At 41.0% G+C, this 24,379-nt stretch overlaps 1 protein-coding gene across 1 annotated transcript in view; it reads left to right on the plus strand.

Annotated features, from left to right (window-relative positions):
* Nucleotides 1-24,379, plus strand: part of ITGA4 (integrin subunit alpha 4) — a 213,749-nt gene that overhangs the window by 35,647 nt on the left and 153,723 nt on the right. The window contains exons 3-5 of the mRNA XM_075317408.1: nt 15,649-15,755; nt 19,432-19,558; nt 23,590-23,657. Coding sequence (XP_075173523.1) covers nt 15,649-15,755; nt 19,432-19,558; nt 23,590-23,657 — 302 coding nt within the window. The remainder of the gene's footprint in view (nt 1-15,648; nt 15,756-19,431; nt 19,559-23,589; nt 23,658-24,379) is intronic.

A 24,379-nucleotide genomic window follows, 5' to 3' on the forward strand; every position in this document is an offset into this window, starting at 1 on the left:
GACCTATATAGACTTTCACAAGATTGATCTTCCTACAGATCGTTCATTCATCAAGTCATCATGGCTCTAGTCGAGGTCCAATGAAAAAAAACCCAAAAACCTTGATAATAGTTCGCTACTTTACCTTACTTTTTTAACATTCTGGAAAAGCCTTTCAACTCTCCCAATATAACACTGCAATGTATATAAAAATGTAAATATAATATAAATCATATAAAATATAATAAAGTAAAATATATATGAAAACTAGAAAGCAAAAAATAACATTTGGGGATACAAAGTAAAGTATAAAACAGATAACCATTGCTGACAACTTGCAAAAGCCTCAAGATGCAATAAATTACTTCCTAGAAGAATATTTCACATGGTAAATGTCTCTTTGGTAGTGAGATAAGATGACCCTGCAATTCACAGGTTTTTCCTGGTAAAGATGTTTCCTGCCATGGTGCGCTGCTAACATACAGAAGAACTTTCAAAACATGCAACTGTCATTTGAAGATAGTTTGTCAAATCTTTACTGAAATACTTCATGTCATAAAACGTAACAACTAAGAACAAAAGGAAACAGCACAATAAAAATTTCCATATACTGCCTTAAAGGGAACCAATCACCAGGATTTTCGTATTTAAGCTAAAGCCAGTGCTATACCGGCACTATCTGACTGATTCTATACATAATGTAGTGGTCAGCTCGGATGTTTAGGTTTTGAAATCCAAGAAAGTAAAGTTTATAAAATCATCAGCTTCTTGAGTGACAACAGCTGAGGATAAGATAATATGTGGGGGGGGGGGGGGTATTCATAGTTATCCCCTCCCCCTGTTAGAATTACCATAAGTATTATACTATCGATTTAATTTTTGACTTGCAGGACCTGTGCTGAGGTCATACTCATGTGACGAGAAGGGGGAGGCCTCAGCCAACAAAGCTAATACCAGGAGGAAACATTTTATTGTTGACTGAGGCAACACACATGGGTATGACCTCAGCAGAGGTCCTGCTAGTCAAAAATTAAATTGATTGTATAATATTTATGCTAATTCTAACAGGGGGAGGGGATAACTATGAATACCCCCCAGCTATTATCTAATTTGTGGACTTGCACATGTCTGATTCATCCTAGGGTGAAATTTCCAGATACCTGAAGGAGCCTCATTCATCTGTACCAACAATCTTGTTCAAGCACAAACAAGATGGAAATGTCCAGCCATCATATTACTCACAAAGGAGACAGGTTCTGTGTACTAGACATGAATGTTCTTTGGTCAGACAGGTGCATATCAACCCGAGAGCAAAAGCAAAAGACCTTGTGAAGATGCAGGTGGAAGCTGGTAAGATTGTGTCATTATCTACAGTGAAATGAGTATTGTATCAACATGGGCTGAAAGGCCACTCTGCCAGGAAGAAGCCATTACTCCAAAAGAAACATAAAAAAGCCAGATTAATGTTTCAAATGCACACAGGAACAAAGACCCTCATTTTTGGAGACAAGTCCTGTAGTCTGATGAAACTAACATTGAACTGTTTGGCCAATGACATTACATTTGGAGGAAAAAGGGAGTAACTTTGAAGCCTAAGAACACCATCCCAGCTGTGAAACACGGGGGTGGCAGCATGATGTTGTGGGGTTATTTTGCTGCAGGGGGACTGGTGTACTTCACAAAATAGATGGCATCATTAGGAAAGAAGATTATGTGGAAATACTGAAGCAACATCTGAAGACATCAGCCACGAACTTAAAGCTTGAGCAGAAATGGGTTTCCCAAATGGATAATGACCCGAAGCATACCGCCAAACTGGTTACAAAGTGGCTTAAGGATAACAAAGTTAATGTTTTGGAGAGGCTATCACAAAGGCCTGATCTCAATCCTATTTAAAATTTGTGGGCAAAGCTGAAAAGTCCTGTGCGAGCAAGGCGACCTACAAAAATGACTCATTTATACGGATTCTGTCAGGAGGAATGAGCCCAAATTCATAACAACTATTGTGAGAAGCTTGTGGAAGGAGATCCAAAATATGTGATCCGAGTCATACAGTGTAAGGGCAATGGTACCAAATACTAATGAAATGTATGTAAATTAATTACTTTGCAGAAAGTAATAAAAATACCTTAAAACATTCTCTCTCTCATTATTCTGACATTTGGCAAATATAAATAATTTTGGTTCCTAATTGACCTTAAACGGGAAAGGTTTATTCTGATTTCATATCAGATAGTGAGAAAAAAATGCATAAGTGTCTTTTTAGAGAGTGGATGGAAACTTCTGGTTTGAACTGTACATTAAATAAATTGAGCTGTATATTTACATTTCCCATCTCTACAGCTTCCACTGTCTTGCCCAGTAATAGACTCCATCACAAGGGGCAGCGCTAAACATAAATTCATACTAAATCAGTAATTTAGTTGTATTTATGTCACACACACGGGTGTGCACCCACTGCCCCATGGGCTGGGTTTACCCTGAAGGAGTGTGAAAGGACATGACTAAGTGCCTACCAGGTATTCACCAGAGCCTCCGGTAGTGAGGATGGACTTGGCTGTAGGTAAACACCAGTTACCACTCCAGGGCAGCCCTCAGTACTGCAGCAGCTAAACCCAAGGGTCAGGGATGCAGGTGGGGACTAGGAGTAACAGGCAAGACGGGTACTAAGATGCAGACAGGACAGGTTCAGGATCACAGGTAGGTTCAGGGTTACAAGATAGGTTCTGGTACATTGGCTGGTTCAGGGTCACATGATGGGTTCTATTTCACAGGCAGGTTCACGGTCACAGGACGGGTTCGGGTTCTCAGGTTAGACTGATGCAGAGACACAGGACGGGTACTGTTACAAGATCGCTGGACATGGAACAGACAATGTACTAGTTGGTAAAGAACTGACTTGGTACTAAAGTTGCTCATGCAACTTCCTACAGTGGGGGTACCTTAAATAGCCAGTGCCTTCCAGCCATAGGCTGGAGACACTTCCAGGGTGCGCGTGCTGCACCTTTAAGAAGCAGGGAGTGCACCCTAAGCATGTTGTAAGGAGACTTGCATGACATGGACAAGCCCTGGGAGTCACACAGGAACGCCGGCATTACAATTTATAACTTTGCAGATAATTTATTACATTATTATCAGCTCAGACCTACAACATGTAAGGTTTAAAGGATTTCTAAACTTTCCAACCCATCAGTGGATTGAAGGTTGTCATTTATCTCCATTGGTAAACTTTGGTAGAGTTAGGAAATTACTATTCATGTTACTTATTAATAAGGGGCTGGTCCATCCTTGGAGTCATGTAGCCAAGACACCCAGAAGATTGCTGTTGATGATTAAAGCTAACCATATACATTAGATAGTTGCTGGATGAGCAATCATTTACCCAGAAGCTACTGTATCTGTCTAGATTCCCCCATATACAGGAGCCCTCACTCAGACACACAATCTACGAGAGAGACATTACTAGAATCATCAGGTGGTGGCCTATCTCCTCCCAAACAAGGATTGGTCTTGGAAATTCCAATAGTCCGAGTCTTCTCTTCCACAACATCATGTGTATAGGGAGAGTCTGGAGACCTCCACACATATTAGAAGGCTAGCTGAACCCAACTATTTAGGATGACTTATGTGCATGGAAGCCTTAACTATTGGGTTATTATCCACTGATTTAACTTCTAACCTATGGTATAAATGACCTTATACAAAAATTGAAATTACTGAGATGTTTAACTATTTTTTGCAATATTTTCTACACGATACTGGGAAATGTAGGATGTTAAAATATGAAGATGAAGAAACCATAACCATGATGTTTTTAGTTTCGGAGATCGCTTTTATCACTTACCGAGAATCTTCTTCAGTTGGGTATATAAGGAATAAGTGTAAAACCAAGGCCACTAACCAAACCTCAAGCCACTTCTTCACCGCTCTCGATGTTGCCATGGTTACAAGAAGTCTTGTTTTGAAAAACTTCAGTGAAGTCATTCCCCTTGTAACAACATCTCAAACATGAAGCGTTACCATGTAAAGTGCAAGAGATCGTTTTGGACTAGGATTTAACCATTTCATGATCAGAAATGTAGTACTGTATGATATTGTTACACAGTTTTAACCCCTTAAGGAAAGCGCCACTTTGTACTCAATGACCTCATTTTCCTATTCGGACCAGTGTCTATGCGGTAATAACTCTGGAACGCTTCAACGGAACCCGGCTATTCTGAGATAGTTTTTTTCATGACGTTTAGTACTCCATGATAGTGGTATATTTTGGTGGATGTGATTTGCATTTATGTATGAAAATATTGAAAATTTAGCACAAAAATGTAAAATTTTCACAATTTTCAAACTTTTAATTTTATGTCCTTAAACTAGATACTTATACCACAAAAAATTAACTCTTCAACCATTTTCATTTTTGCACTTTTGTGTTTTCCTCTTCTTCTTCTTCCAACAGCCATAACATTTTTTTCCACCAATATTGCCATATGGGGATTTGTTTTTTTCCAGGACAAGTTGTACTTTTGAATTAAACCATTCATTTTACCATATAATGTAATGGAAAATGGGAAAACATTTCAAATGTGATAATTTTGCAAAAAAAGTGTACCGTAATTCATAATAGTATTCTGGATTTTTTAGTTACCATGTTTAATATATGGTAAAACTGACCTAGCTATGTAATTCTGCAGATCAGATCAGTATGTAAATGCTAAACATGTATAGTTTTTCTTTAATATTATTTATTTAATTGATTGAAGTTTGTAAAAACAAAAAAATCACTTTTGGCACCATTTTCCAATATCCGCAACTTTATACATTTGTAATATCTTGGGCTTAATGATCACTTATTTTTCTGCCCTAAAGACTGAAAGATTAACTAACTAGGAGCATTGCGCAGGCACCTCCCCTAATGGGAGGGTAACCTAAATACATAGTTCTCCCTGCCATAGGCTGTTAGGCATTTCAGGAAAGGGCATGCCTGCCTTTTAAGAGAGGGCTGGTGTGCACGCGCATGCCCTAAGCACATTTCCGATGAGCTTGTGTGGCATGTACAGGCCCCAGGGGGAGGAGAGAGCAGGAGCAAAGGTGGACATTCAAAGGGTAGCGGGGGTGGTTGCAACCCAACCAGTGCGTTGAGTAAGTTGGCGCCGGCGCTGCAATAACTATATACTGCGGCTTGAGAAAGACAGTTTTTTTGTCTGAAATGAGTAGAACATAGTTTGAGTGATGTGCGCTCTCATGTTTTAATCAAGCATGGAAAGTATTGATAATTTTGTGACATTTTCCCTCCACTGGTAGAGCCAGACGTCTTTGACACTTACCATAAAGGGAAGGTGTCATCAGAATATGATCTACTGTGTAAATAAGGTTTTTGTGTTAAAAATATTTTTAAAAATGTGGGTAATTTTTATTTTCCCCTTATCACAATCTGCATTAATACCCAGGAGTGAGTAAAAATACAGAAGTGGTGCCCGTGTTTCTATTATACTTTTCCTCTGTTTTATTCTTGGTTTTGGTTTGTAAATACTGAGGTAAAATACTGACCGAATACTCAACGTGTGCACGTGGCCTTAGAGATGTTTGAAAAATAACACCAAATGTTGCTTGGTCAGGACTACGTGGTTTTACTATACAGGCCAACATTTTTCCCTTTCCCTGCAATGAATACATTTATAGAGTGAGCTTAAAGTTTGTGGGATCCTATAAATGAAGGTTCCTCTTAACTGAAGCCAAATATGATTGTGGTTGCTTTTATGTCTGTTAGTTTATAATTGCACTGAAGCATGTGGCTTAAATTATATTTTCAATAAATATAACTGCATGAGGTTGCAGCATTAAAGTCTTTGGGTGTCTATAGTTTTCTTGGCTTTGGCTGTGCTGGAAGCATGTGCCAGATAGCACAAGAGCAGAAACCAACCATGCGGGAGAATAACATTTAATAAGAGATAAGAAGCCTATAAGTAAGGAGTGTTAGACAATCTGTGTGGCTTATAATGCCACTCTGGATACTTTAGAGAAGTAGATGAAAGGAAAAACTGAAGTCATTCCAAGGGGTTTTACAGTAGCGTAATTAGACTTCTATGGGCCCCGATGCAAAATTTTGACCTGAACTCCCACCAATACAAGCCACTGGAATAATATCTTCTGTGCTGGCCCCCATTCTGTAATATTGAGGCCATTCTGTAATAATGTTCTTTATCCTGGCCCCTTTCTTTATTAACGCCCCCCATCCTGCTTTCCATCCTGCAATAATGTACAAAGTACTGGCCCCATCCTGAAATAATTTCTCCTGTCCTTATCACCATCCTTTAACAATGTCCCCCATCCTGGCCCCTTTCTTTATTAATGCCCCCCCATCCTGCTTTCCATCCTACAATAATGTTCAAAGTACTGGCCCCATCCTGAAATAATTTCTCCTGTCCTTATCACCATCCTTTAACAATGTCCCTCATCCTGGCCCCTTTCTTTATTAATGTCCCTCATCCTGGTTTCCATCCTGTATCAATGTCCAAACTTCTGACCCCATCCTGAAATAATTTCTCCTGTCCTTATCATCATCCCGTAACAATGTCCATCATCGTGACCCGTTTTTTTATTAATGTTCCCCACCCTGGTTTCCATCCTGCAATAATGTCCAAATTACTGGCCTCCATCCTGTAATAATTTTCCTTGTCCTTATTCCCATCCTGTAACAATGTCCCTCATCCTGCCCCCTTTATTAATGTCCCCCATCCTGATTTCCACCCTGTAATAATGTCCAAACTTCTGGCCCCATCCTGTAATGATTTCCCCTGTCTTTTTTCCCATCCTATAACAATGTCCCCCATCCTGACTCCTTTCTTTTAATTTCCCCCATCCTGGTTTCCATCCTGTAATAACATCCAATGTCCTAGCCCCCATCCTGTAATAAAGTCCCCTGTCCTTATACCCATCCTGTAAGTATGTCCCCCATCCTGGACCCTTTATTAATGTCCCCATCCTGGTTTCCATCCTGTAATAATGTCCAAACTCCTGGCCCCATCCTGTAATAAATTGCCTTGTCCTTATTCCCATCCTGTAACAATGTCCCCCATCCAGGCCCCTTTCTTTTTTAATTTCCTCTATCCTTGTTTGTATCCAGTAAAAATGTCCAAAGTACTGGCCCCATTCTGTAATAATTTATCCTGTCCTTATCCCCATCCTGTAACAATGTCCCCCATCCAGGTCCCTTTCTTTATTAATAATATCAAAAAACTGACCCGCACATCCAACAAATGTGAACAGGTGCTAACTGAAAAAACATAGTAACTATAAATGCAAACAGTTGCACACTGAAAAAGCCAAAAATGTACTAGGGAAAATATGGCAGTGCATTACTGCAAAAGAGAGATATTTAGTTTATGTATTGGCCAATGCATGTAAGCCCGGACACCAAACGGCAAGGTATATCTCTGTATTCCGGGAACCTAACTTAAATGCCACTATCTAGGTTAAAAACATCCATATCTAGGAAAATGCCACTATTTGGAGTGCAAACCTCCATGTATGGGCAGCTAGGCTCCTGCTATAATGATTATGAACACAGCCAGGTCTTAGGGCGGAGTGCCCAGTCAGAAAAAGACTCACTAGAAATATCAAAAAACTGACCCGCACATCCAACAAATGTGAACAGGTGTAACTGAAAAAACATAGTAACTATAAATGTAAACAGTTGCACACTGAAAAAGCCAAAAATGTACTAGGGAAAATATGGCATATTTTCCCTAGTACATTTTTGGCTTTTTCAGTGTGCAACTGTTTGCATTTATAGATCCTTTCTTTATTAATGTCCCCCATCCAGGCCCCTTTATTAATTTACCCCATCCTGGTTTCCATCATGTAATAATATCCAATGTCCTAGCCCCCATACTGTAATAAAGTCGCCTGTCCTTACTCCAATCCTGTAACAATGTTCCCCATTCTGGACCCTTTCTTTATTAATTTCCACTATTCTGGTTTACATCCTATGATAATGTTTCCCACCCAGGTCCCTTTCATTAACAATGTCCCCCATGCTAAGCTGTTTTTTTTTAATAAAGTCCCTGATCCTAGCCACTGTTTTTAATAATGTCCCTCATTCTGTAATAATTCCACCGATCCTGGCCCTTTTATTTACTGTCCTCCATCCTGGTTTCCTTACTGTAGTAATGTCTTCCATCCTGGCCCACATCTTATAGAAGGAGGGGCAAGCTGTGCCTCTAGGTCCTCCTTCCTATTCCCTTCTACATATAATATTGTCAGTAGCAACTGCCATCTTCTATCTCAGTAATGGGAAAGTCTCCACTGAAGACAGATTTTACTTCAGAATTGAGAATTTTGAGAATGAAAGGTAAAAGAAGATTTCTCTGCTAAGAAATATTTTTTGTGTACTATTGATTTACTAAATAAAATAATGATTACTCTATAACCCATTAAGGACCAGAGAAATTTAGGTTTTGCGCCTTCGTTTCTTCTTCCCATTATTTGAAAAGTCATAACTCTTTCATTTTTCTGTCCACGCAGCTGAATGAAGTGTTGTTTTACTTTTCAATGGCACCATCCATTTTGTCATGTGATGTACTGAGAACCAGTAAAAAAAATTCCAAGTGTGGGAAAACAGCAAAAAAAACCCCCACAAGTCTGCAATTGTTTCTTTTTTATTTACATTATTTATGTTAAGGTAAAAATGACAAAGCGATATGATTCCCCTTGTCTGTACAATTATGGTAATACAATATATGCATAGTTTTTGCAGGTGAGTTTTTTCTATTCATTTTATTTCATACTATATGTTGATATGGTCTAAATCAGGGATCGCGAACACGTAGCCCGCTGGCCGCATGAGGCCCCTGAGGCTGCTGCAGTCAGTGCTTTATTTCAGGTGAATGTTTTACCGGCACTTGTCAGAGAAACTCTCTGCAGTTATTGGCAGCCTCTGGCCAGTCAGAGGCCAGCAGCTGTCGGCAGCTGTTGCCCTTTGATTGGCCTGCAGCTGCCATTAACTAACTATACAGCGTTTCTCTGAGCAGTGCCAGCAAAACATTCACGTAAAATATAGTGCTGACTGTGGCAGCCTCCAGCACTGACTGCGATCAGCAAGGTGACCCTGCAGGCCTCACAATAGAGGACACCCCACTCCCCATACTGTCCTCAAATTTATTCCCTATAATTTCTCTCCCCCTTGCTCCCCATACTATGTCTGTATACATTCCCCCTCACTCCCCATACTGTGTCCGCATACATTCCCTCCATTGCTCACAATACTGTGTCTGCATACATTCCCCCCTCACTCCCTATACTGTGTCCAAATACATTCCTCCCTTGCTCCCCATACTGTGTTACTGTGTCCACATACATTTCCCTCTCACTCTTTATACTGTGTCTGCAAAAATTCTCCCTCACTCCTAATACTGCGTCTGCATACATTCCCCCTCGATCCTCATACTGCATCCACATACATTCCCCCTTCACTCATACTGTGCTCACATACATTCCCCTCCCTCCTCATACTACTTCCGCATACATTTTCCCCATGCTCCGCATAGTGTATCCGCATAAATTCCCCCATCACTCTTCAAACTGTGTTTGCATACATTCCCATCGCTCCTCATACTGTGTTTGCATACATTCCGCCATCGTTCCACATACTGTTTCAGTTTACATTCCCCCTTGCTCCTCTTAATGTATTCACATACATACCGCCTTAGCTCGACATACTGTGTCAACTTACATTCCCCCCTCACTCCCACACTGTTTCAGCTTACATTCCCCCTCGCTCCCCATACTGCACATGGCAAAAAGCAGGAAAGAGGACACCTCGCTCCCCATACTGTTTCCTCAAATTTACTTCTGATATTGTGTGCTCAAAATTTCCCATCCCCTTGTTCCCCATACTATGTCTGCATACATTCACCCCTCGCTCCCCATACTCTGTTCATATACATTACCCCCAAGTTCTCGCCCCATACTTGTTGCTTAAATTAAGGCCCATCTTCCCCTAGTTAAAAAATATCTTTGGTGTCTTCAGCTCCACTGGTGGTAAGACACCAACGATGTCAGCCTATCTGCTGCCTCTTTGGCACCGGCTAGTGACATCAGCAGTGTGATTAGCTGATCTGATTACGCTGCTGACTTTGCCCCAGCCTGCAGGTGACGGCAATCAGGGCTTCAATTGTACTCTCATCTGAAAGACGTAGGTACAATTGATCACTGGGAGCCAACTGTCAGCTTGAGAGCTGGCTCAGGGACTAGCCGGCTCCCACTATGGGAGGCGGCAAAAAGCACCTGTCAGGGAGACACCGCGGACACATCAGATGGCTCAGTTGGTTGCCCTGCTCATTCCCCTGGTTATGTCCTTGTGTTAAGTTTCATCTCATAAAAATACACTATGGATTTTGTATTTATTATATAGACTCATCTACTAAACCAATTCTCTCTTATATGAAAGATAAATTATATCTTCAGCTACATGGGATCTATGCAAAAGAAAATGTTTAGTTTTGTGGGAATGAGTTACAAGAGATCCCAGGAGGGACTTGAAATGTGATTATGTACCGCCCGATGGGGCAGGCGGTCAGCCTACTCGTTGCCGGGCCATTTCGAGACGGGTCAGGCATCGTCACGGGGTGGCCTTGCCTGGTAACATTGCTCTGAGGTGTACAATTAATGTAGGGGGAAGCGGGGTAATGGGGAGTGTTTGTCATGACGCCACCTGTGGTATGTGGCCTGTAGTAGCTGCCGCTGCAGGGTTCCTCTCCGGGGCAGGTGTTAAGGCAGCCGGAATGGTATCGCTCCCCACAGGAGGAGCGGGTCCTGGGTGCATGATGAGGGTAGTAATGGCTGATGGCGCCTAAGCCCTGGGCGGCGGCGCCGGTAAGGACGAGCCAACATAGTCTCTCTGGGTTCAAGGTGTAGTTTACTCACAACTTCAGCTGCCAGGCTGGTCACATTGGTCACTGCCGTGATGGGCTCAGGTCAATCCCAGATCCGGTAAAGGAGTCACCACCGGCGTTTTGAAAAGAGTGAGAGTATCCTTTTTCTAGGGTGTCACCCTCAGCAGTTAGGTACCCTGGCTGAGCTCCTGCTCCAAGCCACCGGGCCCAGTAAAGTCCAAGTTTTCCAGAGAGGTGTTGCCAGAACTATGGTCCTGACTTGACTGCCTGTGTGAGTGTGTTGCACCTTCCTCAATCATGCAGAGGAAAAAAACCAGCATCAGAAGGAGAAAAAGTAGTAATAAAACTTGAACTTTATTGAATCCATTAAAAACAGGATGCAACACGCATGGAAGCTGGGGACACACAGTGAAACACAGGACTATCCTACGCGTTTCAACCTTGCGGTCTTAGTCATGGATAGTTTGGTATCTCCAGAATGGGAAATTTAAGACTATGCAGAAAAAGGGGCGTCATAGGTGCTAATTAGAAACAAACATTCACAAAGCTGTGCACTCGTTTAAAATCATGAAAAAAAAGCACAATGAGAACCACAATGTGATTTACGAACAGAGACACCAAAAACCATAAGTGGACACAAATTAATGAAAAAACAAAAGGAGAAATATGTTAAAAAAAGTTGTATATATATATACATGAGAACACGAAATAAAAATGGATGTATATGTATTCATAATAAAACTTTTATGTCCATGTATATCAGATATAAAGAAGCAAAAAAACAAGATTAATTTATGCACCTGCATAGATATATACGAGTACCCAGGCACGCATCTATGCGGATATATAGACATTAACGCCTGAGTGCAGGATTATAGGAAATACAAGCGTTTTATTGAGAGAAAAAATTGTATATATGTGCCTCCCAATAAATATTGAAACTATGAAAAAACCTTATTTTTAATTTTAATATTAAATACCCTGTTGATTTATTATGTTGGTGAGGGTTAACAAGATTTTATGTGAAATGTTTTCACTCTTGTGAAATCGCAGGTGCGGCTCACCACGGCCAGACACTCAAATACACCACAGAAAAAACTGCTGTGCGATAGGTATGTGGCCGCAATGGGGAACCGCAGCTACGGCAATGTGTATCAAGACTGAAAGAATCTTGAAGTATATTTGTTAGAAGTCTAAGCTTGCCTTGGTACAACAAATTAGTTTGCAGCATGCATCAAAGTGGAAACATGAGTAAAAAAAAAAAAGGGGAGAGATGGGAGGAAAATGGAAATATATTTTATCAAATGTATCGAGGGCCATAAAAATAATGATAATATAATTTTGGCCAGGTCGTAAATACGGCTCGTGAAACAGGACCCAAAGCACACTGCAGCAAAGGCTGCAGTGTGATTAATACGGCCACGACAGAAACCGCAACAGCAATCTGATACATATCCACACCATCAAAATGCAACAAACCAATCGTTCCATAATTAGAGGGAATAGTGTGTCATCAAAAAATTTAATGGTAATGTATTGTATATATGTATAAATTTGAAAAAATGTAATAAATATTTATGTTGTTTATTTATAAAATTGTATGTATGTGCCTCCCAATAAGTATTGAAACTATGAAAAAGCCTTGTTTTTAATTTTAATATTAAGTACCCTGTTGATTTGTTATGTTGGTGGGGGTTAACAAGATTTTATGTGAAATGTTTTCACTCTTGTGAAATAGCAGGTGCGGCTCACCACGGCCGGACACTCAAAAACACCGCAGAGAAAACTGCTGTGCGATAGGTATGTGGCCGCAATGGGGAACCGCAACAACGGCAATATATATCAAGACTGAAAAAATCTTGAAGTATATTTGTTGGAAATCTAAGCCTGCCTTAGTACAACAAATTGGTTTGCAGCATACATCAAAGTGGAAACATGAATATAAAAAAAAGGGAGAGATGTCTTGACACATTCAAGTTCATGGGTATAGAAAAGATTTTTAGGCCAGCCAGAGGGGGAGACCATAGGAGAAAACTCCTCAATAGGGAATCCTTTTGGATTTTCAAACTTAACACCCGTATACCACATGGTCTAAATACTCGTCAGGATCTCATCACTCAATATTGTTAGTATACACAAATAAACTACATAAACATTTATTACATTTTTTCAAATTTATACATACATATAATACATTACCATTAAATTTTTGATGACACACTATTCCCTCTAATTATGGAACAATTGGTTTGTTGCATTTTGATGGTGTGGATATGTATCAGATTGCTGTTGCGGTTTCTGTCGTGGCCGTATTAATCACACTGCAGCCTTTTCTGCAGTGTGCTTTGGGTCCTGTTCCAACGAACCGTATTTACGATTTGGCTAAAATTACATTATCATTATTTTTATGGCCCTCGCTACATTTGATATTTGATAAAATATATTTCTATTTTCCTCCCATCTCTCCCTTTTTTTTTTTTTTTATATTCATGTTTCCACTTTGATGTATGCTGCAAACCAATTTGTTGTACTAAGGCAGGCTTAGATTTCCAACAAATATACTTCAAGATTTTTTCAGTCTTGATATATATTGCCGTTGTTGCGGTTCCCCATTGCGGCCACATACCTATCGCACAGCAGTTTTCTCTGCGGTGTTTTTGAGTGTCCGGCCGTGGTGAGCCGCACCTGCGATTTCACAAGAGTGAAAACATTCCACATAAAATCTTGTTAACCCCCACCAACATAACAAATCAACAGGGTACTTAATATTAAAATTAAAAACAAGGCTTTTTCATAGTTTCAATACTTATTGGGAGGCACATACATACAATTTTATAAATAAACAACATAAATATTTATTAAATTTTTTCAAATTTATACATATATACAATACATTACCATTACATTTTTGATGACACACTATTCCCTCTAATTATGGAACGATTGGTTTGTTGCATTTTGATGGTGTGGATATGTATCAGATTGCTGTTGCGGTTTCTGTCGTGGCCGTATTAATCACACTGCAGCCTTTGCTGCAGTGTGCTTTGGGTCCTGTTTCACGAGCCGTATTTACGACCTGGCCAAAATTATATTATCATTATTTTTATGGCCCTCGATACATTTGATAAAATATATTTCCATTTTCCTCCCATCTCTCCCCTTTTTTTTTTTTACTCATGTTTCCACTTTGATGCATGCTGCAAACTAATTTGTTGTACCAAGGCAAGCTTAGACTTCTAACAAATATACTTCAAGATTCTTTCAGTCTTGATACACATTGCCGTAGCTGCGGTTCCCCATTGCGGCCACATACCTATCGCACAGCAGTTTTTTCTGCGGTGTTTTTGAGTGTCTGGCCGTGGTGAGCCGCACCTGCGATTTCACAAGAGTGAAAACATTTCACATAAAATCTTGTTAACCCTCACTAACATAATAAATCAACAGGGTATTTAATATTAAAATTAAAAATAAGGTTTTTTCATAGTTTCAATATTTATTGGGAGGCACATATATACAATTTTTTCTCTCAATAAAACGCTTGTATTTCCTATGATCCTGCACTCAGGCGTTAATGTCTATATATCCGCATAGATGCGTGCCTGGGTACTCGTATATATCTATGCAGGTGCATAAATAAATCTTGTTTTTTTGCTTCTTTATATCTGATATACATGGACATAAAAGTTTTATTATGAATACATATACATCCATTTTTATTTCGTGTTCTCATGTATATATATATACAACTTTTTTTAACATATTTCTCCTTTTGTTTTTTCATTAATTTGTGTCCACTTATGTTTTTTGGTGTCTCTGTTCGTAAATCACATTGTGGTTCTCATTGTGCTTTTTTTTCATGATTTTAAACGAGTGCACAGCTTTGTGAATGTTTGTTTCTAATTAGCACCTATGACGCCCCTTTTTCTGCATAGTCTTAAATTTCCCATTCTGGAGATACCAAACTATCCATGACTAAGACCGCAAGGTTGAAACGCGTAGGATAGTCCTGTGTTTCACTGTGTGTCCCCAGCTTCCATGCGTGTTGCATCCTGTTTTTAATGGATTCAATAAAGTTCAAGTTTTATTACTACTTTTTCTCCTTCTGATGCTGGATTTTTTCCTCTGCATGATTGTGTTTCTCCGCCCGGGCCAGGGCGTTCCGTGCATCGGCAGTGGATCCTAGAGTGAAGAGGGGTGAGCTGAAATTCTCTTTTTTTCATATCATGTTGCGCCTTCCTCTACCCCCAAGTGGAACCCGCCCTCCAGGTAGCTAGCTTGAGTGACCGGGAAGTGCCATAACCATTGTGACCACCCCCTGCCTACCCTGAGCAACCCCACCCTTTGTGAAGGCTCCTAAGCTGTATGTAGTGTGTGAAAGTGGAAACACCAGTGATTAACCCCCTCCTTACCTGAGATAGATACCACACCTTAACTGAGGTGCAGTACCCTGTGGCGACTTGAACCTCGGGGGTGCCACAATTATGTAATCCTGTAGTTCGCTAGACACCAGAGACTGGCCTGTCTACACATGACAGCACGTGCTGGACCGGTATTCAGACATCACATGACACACCTTCCCATAATGCAAAGTTCAATTAGTATGAATGTATCTAATGTGGGATGAGACAAATAAACATGTTAATGAGAATAATAGTGGAAAGATTATATAAAATTAATACGTTTACCCAAGATAGCGCACGTACTTGTGTGCAACCCATCTAGGAATTAAACCAATGAACTCGTTAGTTCTAAGTTGTATTTTTGTTTTGTCTTTGTGTAGGTGAAGAAAATGGTAAAAACTGTGGAAGGACGTGTATAGTAGAACAGGATAACCAATGGATGGGAGTCAGCCTCTCAAGACAACAAACTAAAGATGGAAATCTATTGGTCAGTACAAATGTTAACTATTGATAATATTTAAAAATGATTTTCTGAACTACATATTTTGCTTTAAGGCTATGTTCGCACGTTGCGTTTTTTTCCGCGTTTCTGCAGCGTTTTTGGCTGCAGCGTTTTTGCGCTAAAATGCATGCGTTTTTGATTTCCAGCAAAGTCTATGGGAAAAGCAGAAATCCTGTCTGCACTTTGCTTTTTTTTCTGCAGCGTTTAATTTGCATATTTGTGGTCAAAAACCATGCTGAAAAAGAAGCAGCATGTCAGTTGTTTTTGCCGTTTCTGCAGCGTTTCATTAACATTGGAGTCAATGAGAAATGGCAAAACGCAACCAAAAGCACAATTCCTGCGTTTTTCATGCTTTTTACCTGCTTTTCCACTGCGTTTTTGGCTAAAAAAACGCATGCTTTTCTGGCCAAAAATTAATGGTTTCTAATGTTCCTTTACACACACACAATAACCGAAAATTTAAATGTTAAAAAATATTATACTTTACCTATTTTTCTGTTAAAATGTGCATAACCACTATTATTTCATTAAAATTGATAATTTTCCATATAGCTTTATTAAAAGTTAATTTTATCCTTTTTTTTTATCTTTTTTCATTCTTTTTGACTATTTCAACTTTATTTCTCAGTGTCTTGATCTACAAAACGCATCTGCAGAAACGCAGGTGAAAACGCAGGTAAAAAGCGCTGAAAACGCACTAAAAACGCGGTAAAAACGCATGCGTTTTTAGCGCTAAAAAATGGTCAAAAGCCATTTGGTCAAAAACCAAGGGAAGGAAAACGTGCAGAATAAACTGCAGGTACTCCGACGCAACGTGCGCACATAGCCTCAGGGAATATGCACATATTAAGCTTTTGCAGGAAAAAAAGCTGCATAAAATACGCAGTTTTTGCCTTTTTTTTTACATGCGTTTTTAGTGCATATTTGCTCTACTCATTAGACAGGGTGAAACAGCTACAAAAAATGCTAAAGACTTGACCTGCGTCAGAAACTGCTTCAAATCTGGAAGGAAAAAAATATAAGCATTATGATTTCAGAAATCTAATTACCATATTTTTCGTTTGATCAGACGCACCGGATTATAAGACGCACCCCAAATTTAGAGATAAAAAATGGTAAAAAAAAAATGGGGTCCGTCTTATATTCCAGTGTTGTCTTACCGGAGGGCGGCTGCAGTGGTGGTAGAGCGGGGTCACAGGAGGCAGAGGCTGTGCTGACAGCAGCGGGGGGTCTGGGCTGGCAGCGGTGGCGGGTCTGTTCTGTCGGCGGCGGGTCACTGCTGGCAGTGTTGACGGGTCAGTGCTCGCAGAAGAGGCGGGTCAGTGCGATGGTTGTGTGGTGGAGCAGGCAGTGCGGCGAGTGTGCTCTGTCGGCGGTCCGGGCTTCAAAGAAATGGCACTCGGAGTGGCGCGTGCGCAGATGAAGCTCTCATCCAAGAGCTCCATCTGCGCATGCGCTGACTCCAGGTGCCATCATTTGAAGCCTGGACCATGGACAGACCATTTGGGACACACGCCGTACAGCCACCGCAGCTTCCGCTGCTAGCACAGCCACTGCAGTCTTCACAGCCAACCGGCCACCCGCCTGCACAAAGAGGCAGCCGGCTGCCAGCACAGAGAGGCAGCCGGCCGCAGGCACAGAGAGGCAGCAGCCCGCAAGCACCAATAGACACCTGGCCGCCCTTACAGACAGGCACCCAGCCGCTCGCACAGAGAGCCGCACAGACAGCCCCTCGCCAATTCTCCACCTCCCGATAATCTATATTCGTATTTTAAGACGTACCCCTCATTTTCCTCCCAAATTTTTGGCAGGAAAAGTGCGTCTTATAATCCGAAAAATACGGTATTCATTTTTCTGGACTGTAAACTGCACCATTTTGGTTAAAAAATGTCTTCTGCAAATACTTAATGTGTGCACTTACACTAAAAGGGTATTTTCACAATGATTTAGTAAAAACTCAATGTAACAAAAGCAAGGCAATATACCAGAGGTGGGCAATCCATTTTTTTTGATTAGCCACATAAGAGACTCTGATGTGGAGGGCAGAACCAATAGGCTGAAATTAATTCTGCTGAATATTACTATTAACATATTCATTATTACTTTATATTAATCTTAATTGTATCACTTAATATTGAGTAGAATTAAGTATGCTGACATCCCATTATATACAGTATGAGCCCACACACACAGTGCCCCTAATATGCCCCTAATAGACAGTATGAACCCTCACACAGCCCACTATATACAGTATGAGACCCACATAGCCCCTACATACAGCATAAACCCTCACATAGTTCCCTAGATACATAATGAGCCTTCGCACAACCCCCTATATACAGCATGAAACCTCATATAGCCTCTATATATAATATGAGCCCTCACATAGCCCCCTACATACAGGATGAGCCCTCACACAGCCCCCTATATACAGTATGAGCCCACACACATAATCTCTCTGCTTACAGTGTGAGCCCTCAAATAACCCCTTTATATACAATGTGAGCCCCCACGTAGCCTGCCATATACAGTATGAGCCCCCACAGTCTCATATATACAGTATGAGTCCCTACATAGCCTTCTATATAAATTGAGCCCCATAGCCTCACATATACAATATGAGCCCCACTTATCCTCATATATACAGTATGAACTCCACATAGCCTCCTATAAATGTTATGAGCCACACACAGCCTTCTATATACATTTTGTAGCCCAATATAGCCTTCTATATACAATATGAGCCTCCACAGTTGGGTCATATGGGCGTCTCCGTTCTACGGTGCCGGCGCCTCCTCTTTCGGCCATCTTTGTCGTCCTTCTTCTGAAGCCTACGTCATCCACACTCATCGGCATTGAGGTCTTGAGCAAGGCGGATCAAAGTATTGTAGTGCGCATGCGTGGGATAGGCGAGTGTGTATGACGTAGGCTTCAGAAGGAGGACGAAGATGGCCGAAAGAGGAGGCACCGGCACCGGAGAACGGAGATGCCCATATGACCCAACTCCACCACAGCGACTATTTTAGGTAAGTATTATAAAGTGATTTTTACGTTCTACACAGCGGCCTGGGTTCTTATATGTTATAATGCTGTATATAAGAGCCCACTGGTGGTGGCCACAGCTTATAGGTTCAAATCTGCTGACAGTTTCCCTTTAAAGGGGTGATCCGGCACCTAACTGTATTTTCTAAATATCTATTCTTATGCCCTAACCATTTTTGTAATATTTTTATTACACTATACTGTACATCTGTCCCTATCAAGCGAATCCCTAAACGTGTGGTTTTTTTACTGCACTTCCTGTGATGTTTTATTTCTTACATTTTTCCACCCTCTATGAAGATGTCCTACATCCATTATGATAGATGTTATGGTATGGTGCAGGCAGCACTAGCACTCTACTCCTATCTCCGCCACTGTTATTGCTTCTATAAAAGAAGATAGAAGTAGTCAGTGAGTGACACTAGCATAGCCTCACAGCTTCTAATATTGCCCTCAAATGAGTCATCTTCAAGATCAAGATGGATGCAGGACCTCTATAGAAGGAGCTGATGCAAGAATCTAGTAAGTGACTGCAGCGCTGCCCCCCTGGTGCTGTCGTGTTCCAGAAGGGGAGTGAGTGCAGCCTCCTTGACTACCTTAAAAAATGTATTTCTTTCAGGTTTGTGGCCACAGATGGAAGAATGTTAGATTTATGAGTGAATACAAGCTGCCACTCGGAGTATGCTACTCAATACCTGCCAATTTACGCACAGACCTAAGCAGAAAAATATGTCCATGTTATCGAGGTAAATGCTACTGATGGCTTTAATTATTTTTTAATTAATATTTAATAAATATAATTATTCAGACAAAATCCAGATGAGGTGAATTCATGGTTATGACATACAAAGGGGTGTAAGGTGCATATCCTCTGTATCAGTCCACACAAACAGTCTTATAACCATCATTTGGATTGCCAGATGCAGTGTAAGGCTGCTTTCACACTACCTTTTTTTAACATGCGTCATGAACGTTTTTTTGCTGTAAAAGCGGATCCTGCTTTTACAGCAAAAAAACGCATGCAAACGCATGTTATTTTGCAGGATCCTGTCACTTTAAGTTTATGGGCGGGCATTGGAGTCATGTGATCGGGAGTCAGTGGAACTGAACGTGATAGACTGGAGCCAGCATCTGACAGCTGCAGAGGCTCGTAACCAAGGTAAACATCAGGTAACCTGCTTGGATACCCAATATTTACGTTGGTTACGAGCATCCGCAGGTGCTAGGAGCCTGGCTGCCTTCTCCCTGCACACGTAACCAACGTAAACATCGGGTAACTAAGAGAAGCGCTCTGCTTGGTTACCCGATATTTATCTTGGTTACGAGTGTCCGCAGCTCTCAGGCGGGGGAGAGGAGAGGAGAGGGTGAGAGAGGCAGAGAGGGAGGGGGAGAGAGACAGAGAAGGAGGGGGGCGAGAGGGAGGGGGCGAGAGGAAGGCAGAGAGAGACAGAGAGGGAGGGGGAGAGAGAGACTGATCACGGAGGCTGGTTTCTGGGCATGCTCAGTAGAGCAAGCAGGATCCTGTCTATCAGCACGCCAGCGTTCACATGCGTTTGCATGCTGTTTAGTCAGGATCCAGCAATTTGCAGTATTTGGACGCAGCTCAAAAACGCTACAAGTAGCGTTTTTGAAAAATGTTAAAAAACTGCAACTCGCTGGATCCTCACTATAACGCACGCAAACGCAGGTGAATGCATGTTGATGCGAGTCCATTGCAAATGCATTGAAATGAAAACGCATTTGCACTGGATCCGTTTTTGCATTAAAAAAACGTTCATGACGGATGTTAAAAAAACGTAGTGTGAAAGCAGCCTAACCTACTAAACAGACATGTTTTAAAGGGAACCTGTCTATAGATTTTCCCTATAAAAGCTAAATTCACCTCCTTTAAGTCGTCCTTACTTGCATTCCAGTAACATATTCATAAGGGCCCAACTCTTTTATAATCACTTGTTGTTGATTACTTATGCTTCTGAAGCCGGCGGTGATTGGGTGCGGGGCTCATACGATGTGACAACCTCCACTGAGCCCTGGGAAAGCGAGTACCGATACTGCTGGACCCGCGCCGACACAGAAGATGAGCATAAGCTTTTTTTATTTTAATATGGGGAATGAGACGGGCTTGTCCTAGTAGTGGAAACCCCTTTTAAAGATGGTGGATTTAGTTTATATGAGAAAACCTGTTTACAGGTTCCATTTAATGTATATATCATATTTTTCGTCTTATAAGATTAAGGTTTATAAGACACACCCCAAATTTATAAGAGGAGAATAGGAAAAAAAATTTTTAATGTTAAAATGAGGGCCGTCTTATAATTCCAGTGCATCTTAATCTTAATGCTCACCAGGGGGGAGTAAAGGTGGTGGAGCGGCTCAGGAAGGTCACAGGAGGCATGCAGATTCTACGGGCTCAGAAAAGCAGGAGGGTCGGCAATACTGCGGGCTTGAGGTTGTTGCGGTGGCAGGTGCCATTGTTCTGCTGGCGGGCTGCATCCGAGTCCGCAGATAGGACTCCACGGCCATTTTCTTGAGGTCCATCGCGTCAATATGTGCACGCACTGCCTCCTCAGCCATTTTTTGAAGTCTTATCACATCAACCGCGGGCAATTCGATTGAGCCCGCAGTCATCTCAATATACCCACTGTCGAGAAACCCCATCCTGTGACCCTCCTGAGTCGCTCCACTGCAGGGACACCCCGCCAGATCAATGGCGCTTGCCACGACACCCCCACAGCCCGCTCGCAGATCAATGGCACACACCGTGACACCCCTCGTGTCCGTCCTGTGACCCTGACTCTTATGACCGCACTCCACCACGACAGCCTCGGTAAGCCATATCCGTTTTGTAAGACGCACCTCCATTTTACCCCCATTTTTGGGAAAAAAGTGTGTCTTACATTCCAGAAAACACGGTAATTCATTGCAATTTATACATTAACTCAAATACTGTAGGCATTAGTGAACTAGTAGGAAATACTGTAGGTATAAAGTCAGATACAAAAGGCTTTCTTCTTAAAATGTATGGCCCTAAACTTGGGATGAACAAATATAGGAACAAGCACTAGCTCGGCATATGAAGTATTGGGACATCTCAGTGCTGTGCACGGAGGGGATGAGGCCGGCTCCTGGGCAGAGGTAGTCCAAATGTGAAAAACCAGTATCTGCAAAAATTCTTCTAGAAAATAATCACTTTCTTATTCCACGGAAATATGTAAAAACATGGACAAAGGCCGGTCTACGCATTTTGAGCAGTCTCCCTCTTATTCATGGTCATGAGTAAGAGTGAGATTGCTCGAAATGCGTAGACCGGCCATTGTCTATGTTTTTAAATAGAATAATTAGAATAATAAAGTGATTATTTTATAGAAGAGTTTCTGTGGTTGCTGGCTTTTCATATTTGAACTGAACTTGGGATGACTTGAAAATCCTCAATCTCCTTGATGGATCAATGCAATCCTTAACACCATTCATAAGATGATATTTCGGAAAATGTTATGAAGGATCATTACAATCTTCACAGGGAATCCACTGTCATTCCACTATCACTTCTATACATGTATCTCTCGCCCAATTACTTTCTTTCTCCTTATTCATCATCCAGATTCCCTCTTTTCCAGGAGCAATAACTTAATGCTTAATCATTGCTCCCTCCAGCTCCGAGGCTTATTTATGGATGGTGTTGGATTCTCATAGTAGCTGCCATGTGCACTATCCTTATACGTAACACAGGAAAGTCCAGCAACTTCCTTATTTCTTGAGAATTTCAAGTACATGGAACATTAAAATTTTCACAAGGAAGCCGCTATAATGGCATATGCATCAACGCGTTTCTGGTGTGTTTCCATCCTTAATCATGATCCTTATGGTTATGACAATAAAAATTACATGAAAATATCAAATCCTCACATAAATCTCTGTTGAACAGTACAATTGCTCAATCTTGTCAAGTGCTAAAAATAGCAATGAATTATTGTTTTAGCTGAGCTTTCAGGTTATTTCAACACAGGAGATAAATGGCTGCCAGATACCTCTGCAGTTGGTTATCACCAACCTCTGCAGTTGGTTATCACTAACCTCTGCAGTTGGTTATCTGCAGTTGGTTATCACCAACCTCTGCAGTTGGTTATCTGCAGTTGGTTATCACCAACCTCTGCAGTTGGTTATCACTAACCTCTGCAGTTGGTTATCTGCAGTTGGTTATCACCAACCTCTGCAGTTGGTTATCTGCAGTTGGTTATCACCAACCTCTGCAGTTGGTTATCTGCAGTTGGTTATCACCAACCTCTGCAGTTGGATATCGGTAGTTGGTTATCACCACCTCTGGAGTTGGTTATCTGCAGTTGGTTATCACCAACCTCTGCAGTTGGATATCTGCAGTTGGTTATCACCTAGAAAACAAAAGATCAGAAATATCATCTATATGTCATATAGGAAAAACATCATATATAGGTGATACATGTATATTGGGAAATACATAAGACAATACATGCAGGTGTATAAAAAAAATAAAAAAAATATTATGCTAATGTATTCATTTTTAAAAAACTGATGAGAAACAGATCTAACTTGGTCTATTGAGGCTATAATAGAAATCTGGATTGTCAGGTTCTTGCCCGCTATAATTATTAATAATTATTATTTTTGGACAATTTCTTTTATTTCTTCTTCACACCAATTCTTTGGTTAGACTTGATGCGTCTTTGCTCAGCTACACTGTATCTAACTATCTCCAAGACTTAAACAAACAGGTCAGCAGTATTTTTTTTCTGTTTTTTAGATCATGTTAAGAAGTTTGGTGAACAACATGGCTCATGTCAAGCTGGGATCTCTAGTGTTTATTTCGATGTAAGCTGGACTTGTACCATTTAAATGTTCTATATTTTAAAATATCATTGTCTGTTGTTTTGTCTGTGTGATTTTAGTGATGAGTCATATAGAAATGTAAGGGCTTTCTCTTTAAATACATAATAGGGTATCTGTCAGCAAGTTCTGAGGACAGCATGCTGTAGGTATTAAAATATAAAAATCAACTGTGCCTCTGTTATCAGGCTGTGTGCTTTTGCTTACTTAAACTAAAGATTTTATCACATAGTGATTATCATTGCTGGACTATAATGCCACTTACACAGCAGTCTGGCACGCCCCCTCCTGTGATTGACACCTCTAGGTCAATGTACAATCTCTATAGAGAGCTTGTTGTGGGTTGGACAGCTCTCTCAGCTCTTCTGCTTTTCTATATCTAAAAGCTCTGATTGTGACAGAACGGCTGCAGCCAGTAATCTAAGTGAAACATCATTGGATTCAGAGTCTCTTTGCCTACATAATGCTGCTCTCAGATGAGGTAGCAAAAACCTGCTGACAGATTCCCTTTAATGGTATAGAACTAGGAAATGGCATTGACACCTAATAAGTAATGTATGATTTGACATCACTACCACTGATTGTAAGAAAGAATTTGCAGTGGCCTTAAGGGTACTTTACACGCCCCCGTCGGTTGTGCGTCACAGGCAAATCGCTGCCCGTGGCGCACAACATCGCTTACACTTCCCTGCGACGTCACTCTGGTC

This window comes from Anomaloglossus baeobatrachus, chromosome 7, assembly GCF_048569485.1.
Source record: "Anomaloglossus baeobatrachus isolate aAnoBae1 chromosome 7, aAnoBae1.hap1, whole genome shotgun sequence".
NCBI lineage: Eukaryota > Metazoa > Chordata > Amphibia > Anura > Aromobatidae > Anomaloglossus > Anomaloglossus baeobatrachus.